Source organism: Suricata suricatta, chromosome 8 (genome assembly GCF_006229205.1).
Source record: "Suricata suricatta isolate VVHF042 chromosome 8, meerkat_22Aug2017_6uvM2_HiC, whole genome shotgun sequence".
NCBI classification, from domain to species: Eukaryota; Metazoa; Chordata; class Mammalia; order Carnivora; family Herpestidae; genus Suricata; species Suricata suricatta.
This window is the reverse complement of record NC_043707.1, coordinates 37,519,743-37,533,888: the sequence shown is the minus strand read 5'-3', so window position 1 is coordinate 37,533,888 and position 14,146 is coordinate 37,519,743. Positions and strand designations below refer to the sequence as shown.

Below are 14,146 nucleotides of genomic sequence, written 5' to 3'. Positions count from 1 at the left end.
ACCAGGGGGATGGGGGCAGGCTCTACAAGGGCAGAAAGCCAGGCAACAAACAAAGATGAGGATGGGTACCAAGGAGCGGCATGTGGCAAGCACCAGGGTGACCACTGGCCCGGGGGAGAGTTGTCAATGGTGTGAGAATTGGGGTGTGTCCAGAATCCTGAAGTGGGTCCACAGACACAGAAAATTACTGCAGGAGCCAGCCCAGCAGGTGCCACCTGAGTCATGTGACCAGGGAAGGTCAGCATCAACCATCCTGTGCTGGGCACGCCGGGAGGGCGCAGACGTGCCCGCCTGTGTCTGAGAACTGGCCTCTCCTGGCACATCGAGGTCATGAAGGTCAGATAAGACAAGGAAAGTTCCAGACTAACGGAAATGACAGGCACAGACAAGCAACGTGACTGTAGCTGGGACCCCTGCCCACACGAGGCTGGGCTCACCTGCAGGGAGAGGGAGCCACAGTGTTTTGGGGGCGACACAGTGTCTCCTACACCTCCCAGGACTAAGAGGTAGGAAGGGCCAGACTGCCAAGCACCTGGGAAGATGAGGCTCCTGTGACGTCAGCAGCTTCTCTGGGGAAGGCCCAGCTAGAGGCAGGCAGGCCCAAGGCCCAGGCCCCAGCCCCTGCCCCCCAGCGTTCACACCCCAGCCCTACCCTCCCAGCGAGCACCCCTCCCCCTGCCCAACCCCCCACCATACACACCCTTACCCCTTCTCACCCCTGCCCTAACCTCCCCCAGCATGCACACCCCTACCCTAATACCCCTTCTGGGGCACACCTCTGTCCCCCCACTCCTTGCACACCCATCCCCCCGTGCACACCCCCCCCACCGCCATGCACACACCTGGTCACTGTCATACATGTGCAGCAGCAGCCAGGTCTGCCTCGTCTTCTGGAATCTCCAGTTCTCGTGCTTCTGGGCCCAGCTGGGAAGCAAGGACAGGGCATGTCAGGTGCTGGTGGGGCTGCGGGAACGGTCTATATGGGGGTGTGTGAAGGCCCCTCCCCAGCTGGAGGGCAGCGGACGAGGAGCAGAGGGGGCTCAGTGGCCCGGCGCTGGGAGGTCGCCTCTCTGCTGCCTGCCCGCCTCCACACCGCTGCCAGGCAGCACGGGTGCTTCCGGCGCTGCAATGCCAGGGTCTTCCAATGCCAGCATTCACAACCTCGGCTGTTCCCCTATCAGCCTTCACTGTGTGCTTCGGCAGAGCCTGCCTGCCAGAGCAGGCACAGCCTTCAAACTGAGAGCCATTAGTGGAGGAGGAGGGAGAGGGAGCTGGCAGGAGCCAGGAGCCCTGACCCCAGGGGCCGCACTGGGTCGGCCCCACCAGACCCCTGCACACCGAGGACATGGCCACAAGGCCAGCCTGCAGCCTGCGGGAGATGAGGAGGCAGGTGACCTCAGGAGCGGGCACGGTGGAGGACACACGGGGTGAGGCTCTGGCCGGAACAGCAGGGCTAGACTCTCAGAGCTCAGAGCCCCTGCCTTGGAGGGACTCGGGGGAGCCAATGGGCATGGGCAGGAGGGCAGGAGGTGAGCCCCTGGGTGGGTGCGACCCATGCTCCAGCCACTGCCCACCTCCACTGGGCGGGGGGGGTCAGCAGGGAGGGTCCACAGCTTGAGGAGGGGCGGGTGAGGTGAGAGCACAGGACTCAATCCTGCACGGCTTTACACACATGGTCACAGGGCAGCAGAGCCTGCGCCCATCCCACGTCCCCCGGGGCCCCTGCTCCCATCCTGCTGGGGACGCCTGGATTCACATCTTGGATCTGGCCCTGGAGACCGACTGGCGCTCCTACAAAGTGGCGTGCCCTCAAGCACCACGACTCGGCCTTCTGTACCTGCAGTGCGGCATGCGGCTTGGCACCGGGACAAGTGTGCAGGCAGAAATCAGGGCCGTGGTCACTAGGGGAGGGACAGGAGGAGGGGAGGGACAGGAGGAAGGATGAAGAGCTGCCGGGCCAGGCGCTGTCCCTGGCTGATCTCTGCGGGTTACCCTGAGGGGCCCCTGCCCCGTGCTGGTCACTGCGCTGGCCCATGTCGTCCATCGCCCACTCTGTGGGGGGGAGGGGTCTTCAAAAAAAGCCCCGTTTGCTAGACAGCATGTTGAGCAGCAGGAGCCGCAGGGATGTAAACACGGGAGGACGGAGGCTCTTCCGTCCTGGTCCCAACAAGCGACCCTGGAGCCGACGGTCCCTGAAGCCCTGGCCAGGCCTCCGTGAGCAGCCTTCCCAGCAAGTCCTGTGGTCACGGCTGCCGTGACCTCTCCTGGCAAGGTGCAGGCCCTGGGCTCGTCCTGGCCTTGGGGAGGGGCTGCCCAGGGGTCTGCGCCTCCTTGGTTTTGAGTTTCTGACTTCTGAGCAGTGCAAGCCCTTCGCTGTGCTCACTCATTCTCTACGATAAACTTTGCTCAGATCACCGATTACCATGAGGCCCCACGGACCACCTGCATGTGGGCCAATCCCCCTGCCCTGTGAGATGGCATGTGGCATCACCCCAGGGTCTGTGGGGTCCGTCCTGGGTAGACGGAGGGTGTGGTGGTGCTGAGCTCCACTGCCTGGGACCTGGGGCTCCACGACCCAGCTGCCGTGGCCACATCGCTGGCATGGACCGGCTGTGTGCCCGACCTCAGGGTTCTGGTCCCCCTTCTTGGTTGCCTGCTCCCCCAGGCAGTGCTGCAGTTTCTTCAGATCCGCCGTGTGGGCCCACAGGAAGCCAGTACACCTGCTGGGAGCCACAAGCAGGCCCATGACAGGCAGAGGAGGCCCCTAGATCAGGACGATGAGGACACAGGTGTGAAGTTGGGGACGGTAGACAAAGACAAGCCCACCTCTTCAGGCATCTTCGAGATCTCTCCCTAGTGGAGAGAGCACCAGGACTGGGGTCTAGGGCACGGCCGGGGAACCCGCATTTGTTAGAAGCAGGTCTCTGGCTCAGCCCTCCAGCCTCCCTCCCTCAACTCAGTGGGGTGCAGCGCATCACTGGCCCCTGTGGCCCCATGGCCTTGGCAGAGGCTGGGCTGGCCCTGCTGCGTGTCATGGGTTTGGAGGGGTGCGCCCTGCAGGGACCCCAGCAGTGGCTCAAGGATGCTGAGGACGGCCTGGTGCAGGGGTTCAGCACTCTCTGTGCCACCAGGTCCTCTGAGGTCAGAGCTGAAGGCCATCCTTGGTTGGTGGCCAGAGAGGGCAGGGGTGTGTGGTAGTGGTGGGTCTGTGGTGGCACCCATGGGGCGGGGGTGGCGCTCAGGCCATAGGGACACCTGAGTCCACAGTCTGCATCCCTCCGGAACACCAGAGACCCTTAGGGACACTGGCCAGGCCCTGTGTGAGGGGACTGCCTTACCCACGGAGGTAGTCCAGGGCCTGCTGGGCCCTGGAGCGCTTGGCCTGTGGGCTCTGGGCTGCCCCTTTCTCCTGAAGCTGCTTCCTCTCTTCTTTTCTCCGCTCCTTCTTCAACTTCCTCTCCAAGACCCTCTTCTCCTCTGGGCTCAGCTCGGGCAGCTCGAGGGTCGCATCCTGCCCGGCCCCGACGGCTACTCCCTGAAAGTCAAGGGAAAACCAGCCTGGGAGTGTGTCCCGCAGCTCCCTGGACCCTTTCCCTCACCCCCAATAACTGGGCAAGGGGTGGCTCAAAGTCTTGCCCTCCTGGGGACCCAGGAGACCCAGTGCTTGGTGGGAAGGCCTGCAGGGAAGGGCCAGGTGTGAGTGTCTCACCCCTGCACATGTCAAAGTTGACTGACCTCAGACAGCCCTCCTGACCCTGCGCCTGCGCTCATGCACTGGGGACAAGGATTTCTAGGCAGACAGGAGAGCCCCATCCCCCCAGAGCCCTGCAGGACACCTTCCCCTCCTCTCCCCCTCTCTAGCCCCATCCCCTGCCCTCCCCCATCTGCTGGTCCCCAGGCTGCCTGCACACCCGGCGCACTGAGGCTGGGCTGAGAGCACACTGGTCACAGGGAGGGGGTTTCTGGTTGGGAACCCCTCCCGAGGAGGGCCTGTGCACCCCGAGTCTGAGCGGATGGGGGATGCAGGCTGCTGGCCTCTCGCTCTCCCAATAGGGCCGTGGCCTGCTGATAACCCCTATTTTCCCACCCACCTGGCAGCTAGAAAGCACAGCCCTCAAACTGCCCCCCATATCAAACCAAGTCAGACTTTCAGCAGGGTGGGGGATTGTGACCCCAGCAGCTGTGCACTCATCCCCTTCTCTGGAAAACCTGGAACATGAGCACTGGTCACTCTGACTCTGGCCAGGGACCAGGCCCCGCCCCACAGCCTCCAGGAAGGGCGAAGTCTGCTCCAGGCTCCTCCGGCACTTGCAGACCTCCCCTTTCCATCCCAACACTTCCCGCCTCCCCAGAGAGAGGCTGCCTCATGAAGCTCCAATGTCTTGACAACCTTTGTGTTCCCACTCAACACCAGAGCTTTCTGGAATCTTCTAAAACAAAAGAGCTCTCTCTCCGGCTCCTCCCTCTGCCTCCTTTAAAACCAGCTGATCTTACCAGCAGTAGGGCCTCTGGGTGGCCCGGGGGCAGGGGCGGGAGGGGGGGGAAGGCTCCAGTGGCCTGGATTCCAGCACACCACATGCGCATGCACACATATGGTCCCCCTCATGGGAGGCTCACAGGCTGCGTGCTTCCAGAAGGGGGAGACACGGCCCTGGGGCTGCACACGACCCCTTGCCCGCAAGCCCAGGAGCCCAGAACCCCCAACTGCCCAGGCCAGCTGGTTTTCTGAGGGTCTCCTGAGCTCCAGGGGGAGGAGTCAGGAGCAGGACGTGGATGCCCACAGGGGAGGGTCCTCTATGTGGCTACCTGCTCACACGGTCCTGGGCCCACGGTGGGCACAGTGCCACCGGAACTCTAGCACCGAGAGAAGCAGACAAGCCTCCAGTGCAGGCCAGCCACACAGACAGATGGGCCACCCTGAGCCAAGCTCCTGCTGGAAAGTCAGGGCTGGAGTAGCGGTGGGCCAAGGATGTGTCAACACTGGCCCCAGGGAGGGCAGGGGCATGCCCTATGGCAAGAGGACACCTGGCAAGTCTGCGCCCCCTCCAAACACCGGGCCCCAAGCTGCTTGCCCCCCTCCCTGGCCCCAGCCTCTTGCCCCCACCTGGGGCCCCAGCTGCCTGCCCCCCACCCCATCAACCCCCCAGGCGTCGGCCGCCTGCTTCCCCAGCCCTGTGGGGTTGGACCCTGTCACATGAGACGGAGCTGCATCTTGCCCCCGAGAAGCCTCGGGGCTCCCTGAGGGCCCAGAGATGGGGCAGACGTGGTCCCTACAGAAGGGCCTGATGCCACCTGCACGGGCCTGTCTTGCATCAGGCACGCAAACCTGGGAAGCACATGAACAGCTTCTTTAAGCCAGTCCCACTCTGGCCTATGGTCAGCCTGCCATGGCCGTGGGTGGAGCCCGCACTCTGTGTCCCGAGAGGTTTAAGTATACCTCGGGAGTTGTTCAGAGGCCACCGCCAACCGTGCCAGCGGCAAGCCAGGATGCTGAGGGGATTCGGGCAAACAGGACACTCAAGCTCTGGCCACAGCCTGAGCAGAAGGGCCTCTCAAGAGGAGCTGGAAACCCAGATTTATAGGTAAAATTGGAATTTTAAGTGCAGGCAATCTCGTTAAATAACGCACAGTATGTAGGCAAAGCAAACCTGGTATGAACCAAGCAGGGAGCCTGTGACCCCACACCTCTGAGCCTGGGGACGCCTTCCTCTCCCTAAACTCAGGCTGTGGGCGTCTGACTCTGCCTTTTCCTTTTCTTTTCCAAGGGAAGTAACCAACCTCTCACCGATAATGCCAGGTAGGGGGACAGGGTGACGGGCCATTGCCCGCCCAGATCTGTGGGCCTCGGCACTGCTTAAAGGAGAAGCAGTGAGTCCCAGGCGCGCAGGGCTGAGACCTGGCCGGGGCAGTGGCAACGGGCCTGCAGCCTGCCAGGCGCCCACTGCCACATGGGTCTCTCTGGTCTGGGTGCTCTGACATCTCTGGCTGGGGTGGTGCCCTGCAGGGGCAGAGGGCTGGCCACGGTGGACCAGGGCTAGGGGCAGGCGACTGGCTGGTCCAAGGACCGCAGGGCCTACCCAGGACCCTTATACTTCCTCCGTTCCACAGCATCGCTCGTGCGGATGGAGGCCAGTGGGACACACCGGGAAGCAAGTTTTCTTTTTTCTTTTTAATTAGAAGCATTTTTAAAATGTTTATTTTAGAGAAAGAAGAGAGTGTGAGCAGGGGAGGGGCAGAGACACACAGAATCTGAAGCAGCTCCAGGCTCTGAGCTGTCAGCACGGAGCCCAACACAGGGCTGGAGTTCACAGATTGTGAGTTTATGACCTGAGCTGAAGTCAGATACTCAACCAACTGAGCCCCCCAGGTGCCACCCCTCCACAATACAGCAGCCCCCAGGTGCTTGCCTGGGTTCGGGGACACCACCGTCCTGGGAGGTGGAGCTTAATATGGTTTCCCTTGTGATCGAGAACGAACCTTCTCCAGTTGTCACCGATCTGAGAGCCCTCCACAGAACAAGGTCTTAATCAGCAAATGGCAGATCTGACACACCTGCCCATCACACGTCCCTCCCCAGGTTAGAGTTAGACAGACGTTGCTCGTGAGTGGCCCATGCAAATGCAAAAAAATCTTCGAGGGAACGCAGGGATCCAAAATCCAGAGCCTGTGCAGCCCCTTGTCGGGATGAAAATTTGAGGCAAAGGAGGGGGCCCACAGGGCGACATGGGGTGGGGGGGGCTGCCCAGGGCGCACACCCAGGAGAGGTCTGGGGCAGACAGATCAGCTATGAACACGGTCCTTTTCCAAAACACAGACGAGGTTGCATGGAAGGAAGCTGCCACCACCCACGTCCGCTGCCTGCTGGTCACAAACGTGTGGCGTTGACAGCGGGCAGCAGCGCGGGCGGCTCTGACCCTGTGACACACGAAATCTCCGCCTCTGTCGAGTCACGCGCTCCCTCACACAGGGGCGGGCCTCCCGAGTAGCACTTTGAAAGGAGCGAGAACAATGCAACGCACAACGGAGACTTCGGGCAGGACAGAGCCGTCCACGGGCGGCGGGGCCAAGGGGCCCGGAATTCCGCCTACTGCGAGCTCGTCGGGCTTTGTTCCAACGTAAACATTCTCCTGCGTCACAGTAAGGTAGCTCTCGTGTGATCAGAGTCAGGAGTGCATTTAAAAATTACATCCTTACCCACCTCCAGGGCAATGAAGACTATGTTTGGTAAACACCGAAAAGAAACAAAACCAAAAGCCTCGGAGGCTGGAGAGAGTGGGTCCATCCGGCGAGGTGAGTCCGTGATCTGGAAGCCCCTGCCATGGGTGGGGACGGGGCCCCCTTACCTGGGCTTGGCATGCTGCTTATGTCCTCCTGTTGGAGGGCCCAGGAGTGGCAACTCTGGCAGGAGGCGCTGGACGAAGTTACATTACTTGGGTTTGGAAAGGCTTCCGCAGACGCAGTGCAGGCAGCAAGGGCCTCAGACAAGGTTTGCAGGAACTAGGTGGCGCTGAGAACAGGCTCCCACCCAGGAAAGGGGCCACTCCGGGCAGCGGAATCCTCACAGAGCGGGGTGGGCACACACCCACAGCATGCTTGGTGGCTCCGCCTACTGTCACTCCCTGACAAAGCAGGGAGACCAGAGGGTGGTCTGCGGATTCAAGCCAAGATGCTGGGGCCCGTCACTACCTCCCCTCAGCTCCACTGTGAATGGAGCCATGCAGACACAAAGAGGACCCCCACCACAGCGGCTGGCACTCCTGCTCTGAGGGCCATGTCTCACACACAATCCATCTGCAGGTGTCTGCCTCTCTGGCCTGCAGCCTCAGCCCCAGGCCACACGACACAGCTTGTCCCTCAGAACACCTTATGTGTCCCCTGCTGGCCCCTCCCCACCCAGGACCATAGCCCAGCTCTGCAGTGGGGTCCTGGGGCCTAGGGAGCAAGTGGCCTTTGGGGTGGGGCTGCTAGGGGGCCCTAGGAAAGGCTCTCCACAGACCCACATATGGCTGGGCCAGAGCCCTTGTCCAAGGCCGCCCTGGTGTCACAGCGGGCAGGGAAGTGACATCTGAGGCATCCCCAGGCCCACTGAGCCTTGGAAGAGAGACAGAGAGGTCACTGCAGGCATGGAAACTGCTGGCAGGGGTGCCCTGTAGGTGTGACAGCAGGGACACCACATCTGGGGTGCACTCAACTCCAAGATTCAGGGATCGATGCCAGAATCTTGCTTCCAGGACCAGGAGTTTGGGGCCATCAAGAAACACAGAGGCCGCTATCCGCAAACATCTTGACGGCCAGCGTCCGAAATGCCAAGCTCATGTAAGGGGGCCCCGTCCCCACCCATGGCAGGGGCTTCCAGATCACGGATGGCCCTCTCCCCTTCTGCAGGCCCTGGAAGCAGCGTCTCTGTCTAAGAAAAGAGGCAGACCCAGGAGGCTAGGGAGGACCCCTTTTAGACTCCAGGGACAGGGGCCTTGCCCCTACCATGTGGGAAGACGCCCTCCAGCCTGTTCCCCATCATCCAGGAGGCCTGACCGCACCTTCGCCGCCAGGCAGGAGCATGCTTACACTGCACAGGCATGGTCTAAGTGGGCATTCATGTCTACTGGCAGCCGCCAGGCCCAGGGCAGGGTGGTGAAGGGGGCAGAGAGGAGGCTCGCTCGGGTCTGCCCGCACGGCCGTAGCCACGTGGGGTCAGTCACTCTGGAACACTTGTGATCTCAGGATGGTGACCTGTGGCAGACCAGGGCGGGTCCAGGGCCCAGCGGGGACAGGCCCGAGCACTGTCCCCAGCACCTCGGGAGCCTTCAGGAGCGGCCCTGAGGGTACGGACAGGGTCAGGTGTCCCAGGGGGCCTGGGCCTCCCTGCAGGAGGGGCTTCACGGGCACATACGGGCACATGGGAGCCGGTCTCCCCAGAGGAGACGGCTCATCTGCCAGCTCAGGGCCCATGTGCTGGGACAGAGCCATGAAGTCACACCTATGGATAACTTAAGACCTGAGACGTGAAGTGATCCCCTGTCATGTTTACCATTCTACCGAGAGACCCCAAAGGGCTGTCTCCAGTGGCGGCTCAATCCCAGACCCCTGGCTGCCCTGGTCTCCCTCCCTTGCTCTCGGGGGCCATCTGGACGCACTGGATGTACAGCGTCTGCCTTACTGTCACCTCTCTGTGGTGCCTGGAGCCCATGTGGGCACGTGTGCTGGCTGACGTGGGCTGGGGTGAGGTCTAGAGCCACAGAGCACGTGGTAGGTTCTGCACGGTGGGAGCCAAGCTCTCAGGGGCTCATTTTGGTACAACCACAGTAGGAAGAGTAGGACCTGACAGGGCATGAAGCCCACAGGAATCCACTGGATGCCTTGCTCTCCCTTTTCTGGGGTCCCCTGTGCACCCTGTCACGGTGGCTGGCCCTGGAGGTAAGGCTTCCCCATGGTTCCACGCAGATTTGTGAGCAGTCAGCCCTGTGGACCCCCTGTCCCAGTCGGTGCGGAGGGGACAGCTGAGGACCGGCCGTAATGGGCTTCATGAGGACGATCTGTTCCAGACCAGGCGGCCCACACATGCCAGGCCGTGCAGCCCCACACTCGTTTCTGCAGCCCCTCTGAGAGCTGTGCTGAGGGGCTTCGTGTGCCGCGTACAGAGGGCCTCCCCCCCAGCCTGGTGGCGGCTCCTGCCCCTTCTCCAGAAAGCGGGTGCTTGGCTAATGTGCCCCTCCCAGGTGAAATGCCGCTTAGCGTCTGTTTGTGAGCCAGACCCTCCGGTTCGGGTGTTCCGCCTGACGAGATATCATACACATTACTCAGGGGAGGGGTCCTGCCCCGCCCACTGCCAGGTCTCATGTTCACAGTGAGCCTGCCAGGGGGACCCGGGCTGCAGCCTGGGCGCTGTGCGAGCCACCGTGTGCCTACTGCTCACATCTGCTCCCGGGAGGTTCTGAGCACCCCAGTCTCGAGGCCCCAGGGGCCTTGCCACGGCCTCTGGCTGCAGCTCAGGCCCCGTCAAGGTGGCTCCTGTCTGTCCCAGAGCAAGGGCCGGGGACTTTCCCAGCGCACCCGGGCATGAGGCTCCAGGGCTCCCCTTTATGCAGGGAGCTGGGAGGGGAAGGAGGCTGCATTCGTGTGGGCAGGCGAGCGGCCTGCGGAGGCCATGGCGCAGTGGCATCAGAGCCCAGGGTGGACGGGAGCTGCCGAGGCCAGAGCGCGCCACGGCGATCAGTGCCAGCCCTGTCGCTGGCTGGGGAGGACCATGGGGACAGGCCAGTAGCTGCCCGGGTTTTCCCACTTGGAAACAGGAGCTGCTGGACTCCATGCTCACAAGGTTTTGTGAAGTGAGGGAAGCTCCTTGTCCTCTCGGAGACCATGGGTGGAAACCCAATTTCAGGCCCGCTGGGGCAGCTTGGGGGAGGGGATGAGGGATGCTCCCTGGGCCCTGGAACCTTCTCTCCACCTGTCTACATGCTGGAGCAAAACTTCCTGACAGCTCTTGGCCACATTTCTCAAAATGTGGTAAAAGGAAAGCTAACTCCAGCAGGAGAAAAAGGATCTAGAACTTAAGCCACAATTTTGGTAAAAGACGCCCACCCTGCACTGTGGGCTGTCCTTGGCGGTCCCTCAGCTGAGCCTGCACACCCTGCACTGTGGTGCGTCTCCCCCCTCAGTCCACAGCTCCCCAGGCTGGGGCTCGGTGCCCCAGGGTTCACAGCCAGGCTTGGGTGGGCACCACCCAGGTCTGAGAGTGCCAGCCCAGCCCCAGAGCCTCACTTCACCACAGAAGCAATCTAGAAACTAAGGAAATTTTGCACTTTTTTTTCCATACTAAGTCTTTGGAACTGGTGTTACACACTTACAGCACGTGTTTGGACTGGCCATGCCGCCAGGCTGGGCGGCCACTGCACCTTGTCTATGGCCAGCATTGGTTCACAGCTGCACCACCTGATCCCCCGTGTCCCAGCTGATCCCATGTCCCACCCGATCCCCCTTGTCCTACCCTATCCTAGCTGGAGCCCCCAGGCTGGCCAGAGATTTCTCCCGCTCAATCTGGAAATAAAAGTGACACCGTGATGGGGGCGCCAGGCTGGCTCAGTCAGAAGAGTATGCGACTCTTTGAGGGTGAGCCCCACGTTGGGAGGCAAGTGGGAGGGCCCAGTGCCTTCCTGGGTCTCAATCCTCCCGTGCACCTTGACTGAAGACATGGTCACCAGGGTGGCCTAGGAAGAGACCAGAACTGCAATAAACCCAGGATGTTTCTCGAGAGCCCCTCTGCACGGCCTGTGCGCAGGGCAGGATGGGGGAGAGCAAGCCCCCTTTCCTGCCCAGCCTCTTCCCAGCCCCGGAGGCCTTCAGCGGCCTCTGAAGAGAAGTGAGGTGCAGATGGGCGCACGTGGGCCCTGCCCTCTGAGGAGATGGGGGCAGAGATCAGGACACCCCAGGAGCTCTCAGGGAAAGTCAAGCCACTCACAGGGTCTGGATGCCTGTCCTGATGCTGGCGGAGCTGGGACCAGGGTCAGGAGGGGCAGCATGTGAGCAGGGGCTGGGGGCGGGGAGAGGGCAGTGCCCTCTCCCCATGGGACAAGACCTTTACACCCCCCTGGAAATGGTTTTAAGAAGCATCAAGCAAAGCATCAGGAGACAGTCTGCGGTCCAGTTATCTGTCCATCTAGAAAGTGCGATCCAGTGGCTACAGGATGCTGCTGCGGCAAAGGGCCCAGGCTGTGCGTTCAGGGCATCTCAGACAACAAAATCCTGACTGGAACCTGTGCCGGGGGGTTTGCCGCCTGCTGTTGGAAGGGGGGCCTGATGACGCATCCAGGGTGCCCAGGCGGTGCTCCCCTGAGGGCCTGGCCGGCACGGGAGGCACAGTCATTGCTCAGTCCTCAGTTTACAGACGGGGACAGAACGCTGCCTGAGCAGCATCTGCGTGGCCTCCAGGGGAGAGGATCCTTCACCAGCTGTCTGTTCCCCAGAGTCACGGTGGGATCCGCCCACCCCTGGAGTCTGGGTCCCCTGAAGTCCACTGCTTCATAGCAGAGCTCAGGGGACAGAAGGGCCTCTGGCAGGTGGAGAAAACAGCAGCAGATTCCTGCTCGCAGGCCTCCCCACTACAAGGACCCCTCTTCCTTCTGGTTCTGACCCCAGGATTCAGTGGGCGGTAAGCCCACACCCTCATCCGTGGCAACTTCAGAAATTTTGTTCTCGTTCAAAAACTAAACCTTAAGCAGACTTATTACCCCAGTTATTAAAATTGAGAAGGGCAACTTACGGTTGCAAAATTTTCCTTTCCAAAAAACACCGAAGAACAAAAAAGAAGGTGTTTCCTACAACTTTTTAATGAGACACTGTATTCTGAAACAAGCAGACGCACGTGCAGTTGTCAGAGGCCGCACAGGCCTGTCTGCAGACAGACCTAGAACCCGATCACTGATCAGGAGCCCAGAGCGACAGCAGCAGATTCAAGGGACATTTAAGGATACAAAACGTGCAGGTACAAACTGTGAGATCCTTCAAAGGCTAATTTCCCCAAACCCGCAGGTAAAAGACCATGTGAGTGATGGTCACTCCTTGCAACCGCCATCTTGCTTGTAGTATCTGGATCAGAACTAGAACTAATTTCAGAAAAAGTGCACACAGAAGAGTTCTGGAAGCTGAGACAGGAACACAGGTGAGTCTCCACGAGCACGTGGTGGGTATGCTGCCCTCCGGGGGTCCCGGCAGGTGCTGAGCGGAGGCAGACGCGGGCTCTGGCCTCCAGGAGCTCACGGCTGGATGTAAGTGAGCTCCTGGAGGACAGGGAGGGCGGCTGCCACAGTGGCGGGGTCCCGCGCAGCAGGGTGAGGCCTGGGCACCCCTCTCCGAAGACTTTTAAATGCCAGAAACAGAATACACAGGATGCCTGGGGCACAAGCAGCAACTGTCATCAGAAGACCGACCATCCGTGACCATGAATGCGCGGGCCTGTCATGTAACAGGACCGGGGAGCAGAGTGAGGTGATGCCGGGAGACGCTTCCACCGGTCACATGCCAGGAAGGCCCCTGTGCCCTCCATACATGCTACTGACGCCACCATGGTCTGCCAACACTCACAGTGGAAATGCCAAATGTCAGTAGAGACCGTGAAAATAGTGTTTTATTAATCCAGGTTCAAACTTTCTGCGTCTGTGAGCCGAGGTTAAGCACCTAACCAGCCTGACCGCCCAGCCTGCAGGTCCTCCACCCCCTGGGGCAGCCAGGCTCCTTTCTCACACATCTCTTGCCACCTAAAGTCACCTGGCCTCGGAAGGCATGACGGGAACTGCTGGGCCCTCTTCCAGGAAACACACGCCCAGGCACACACTTTGTTAAAGAACAGATTCCAGGATCCCAAAGGAGCCGACTTCCTGGTTTTCAGAAATGAGGGTTTGAGGGGTGAAGTCTCGTCCAAATGGTCACGAGAGGGAGGCGGACAGGGACAGTGGCCCTTGGAGGGCAGGCCGGCGCTCTGGGGAGAGTCTCCCACACAGATGTGCTTCAGAGCTGTGCCCTGGGCTGTCAGTGGGACATGCCTCCCAGCCCCAGCTGCTGGGTGCATGGCGCCACCCGCCCCTTCCTGGCACAGGCCTTGTGCACCAGACAACCCAGAACCAGGAGGCCAGCAAGAGCAGCCAGCCTGCATTTCAGAAGCACTAGAAGACTTGGTGCTGCTGCTGCTTATGTTTACTTTTAAGAGAGAGAGCACGAGCAAGTGGGGCAGGGGCAGAGACAGGAGACACATAATCCGAAGCAGGCTCCAGGCTCCGAGCTGTCAGCACAGAGCCTGACGAGGGGAATGAACTCACGAACCATGAGATCATGACCTGAGCTGAAGTTGGATGCTTAACCGACTGAGTCCCCTAGCCCCCCAGTTGCTTCTACAAACCCCAGGACAGAACGGAGTCTGTGGCACAGGCAGAGTGTGCTCTGTGAGAAGCCAACACATGCGGAAAGCCGAAGACACAGGTGCGGGGTGGGGGGGGGGGTGCTGGAGAGGACGAGCCCCACTCAACCTCGTTTTGGGCCCTCAGAGCTTCAGCCCAAGCCAGGGTCAGGATGCCACAGCTGTCCAAAGGCCGCGCTGGGACCAACCTCCTTTGGAGACTGGGTAGTCTGGAGCCAGCGAGGAGCACCCCCTCTCCAC

At 61.1% G+C, this 14,146-nt stretch overlaps 1 protein-coding gene across 3 annotated transcripts in view; it reads right to left on the bottom strand.

The window, feature by feature from the left end:
• LOC115299022 (AN1-type zinc finger protein 2A-like) overlaps positions 1-14,146 on the bottom strand; it is a 123,601-nt gene that overhangs the window by 4,124 nt on the left and 105,331 nt on the right. For all 3 annotated transcript variants that reach the window (XM_029948276.1, XM_029948275.1, XM_029948277.1), the window contains 2 exons: positions 3,339-3,535; positions 843-924 (listed from right to left, as the gene is read on the bottom strand). In XM_029948276.1, coding sequence (XP_029804136.1) covers positions 843-924; positions 3,339-3,535 — 279 coding nt within the window. The remainder of the gene's footprint in view (positions 1-842; positions 925-3,338; positions 3,536-14,146) is intronic.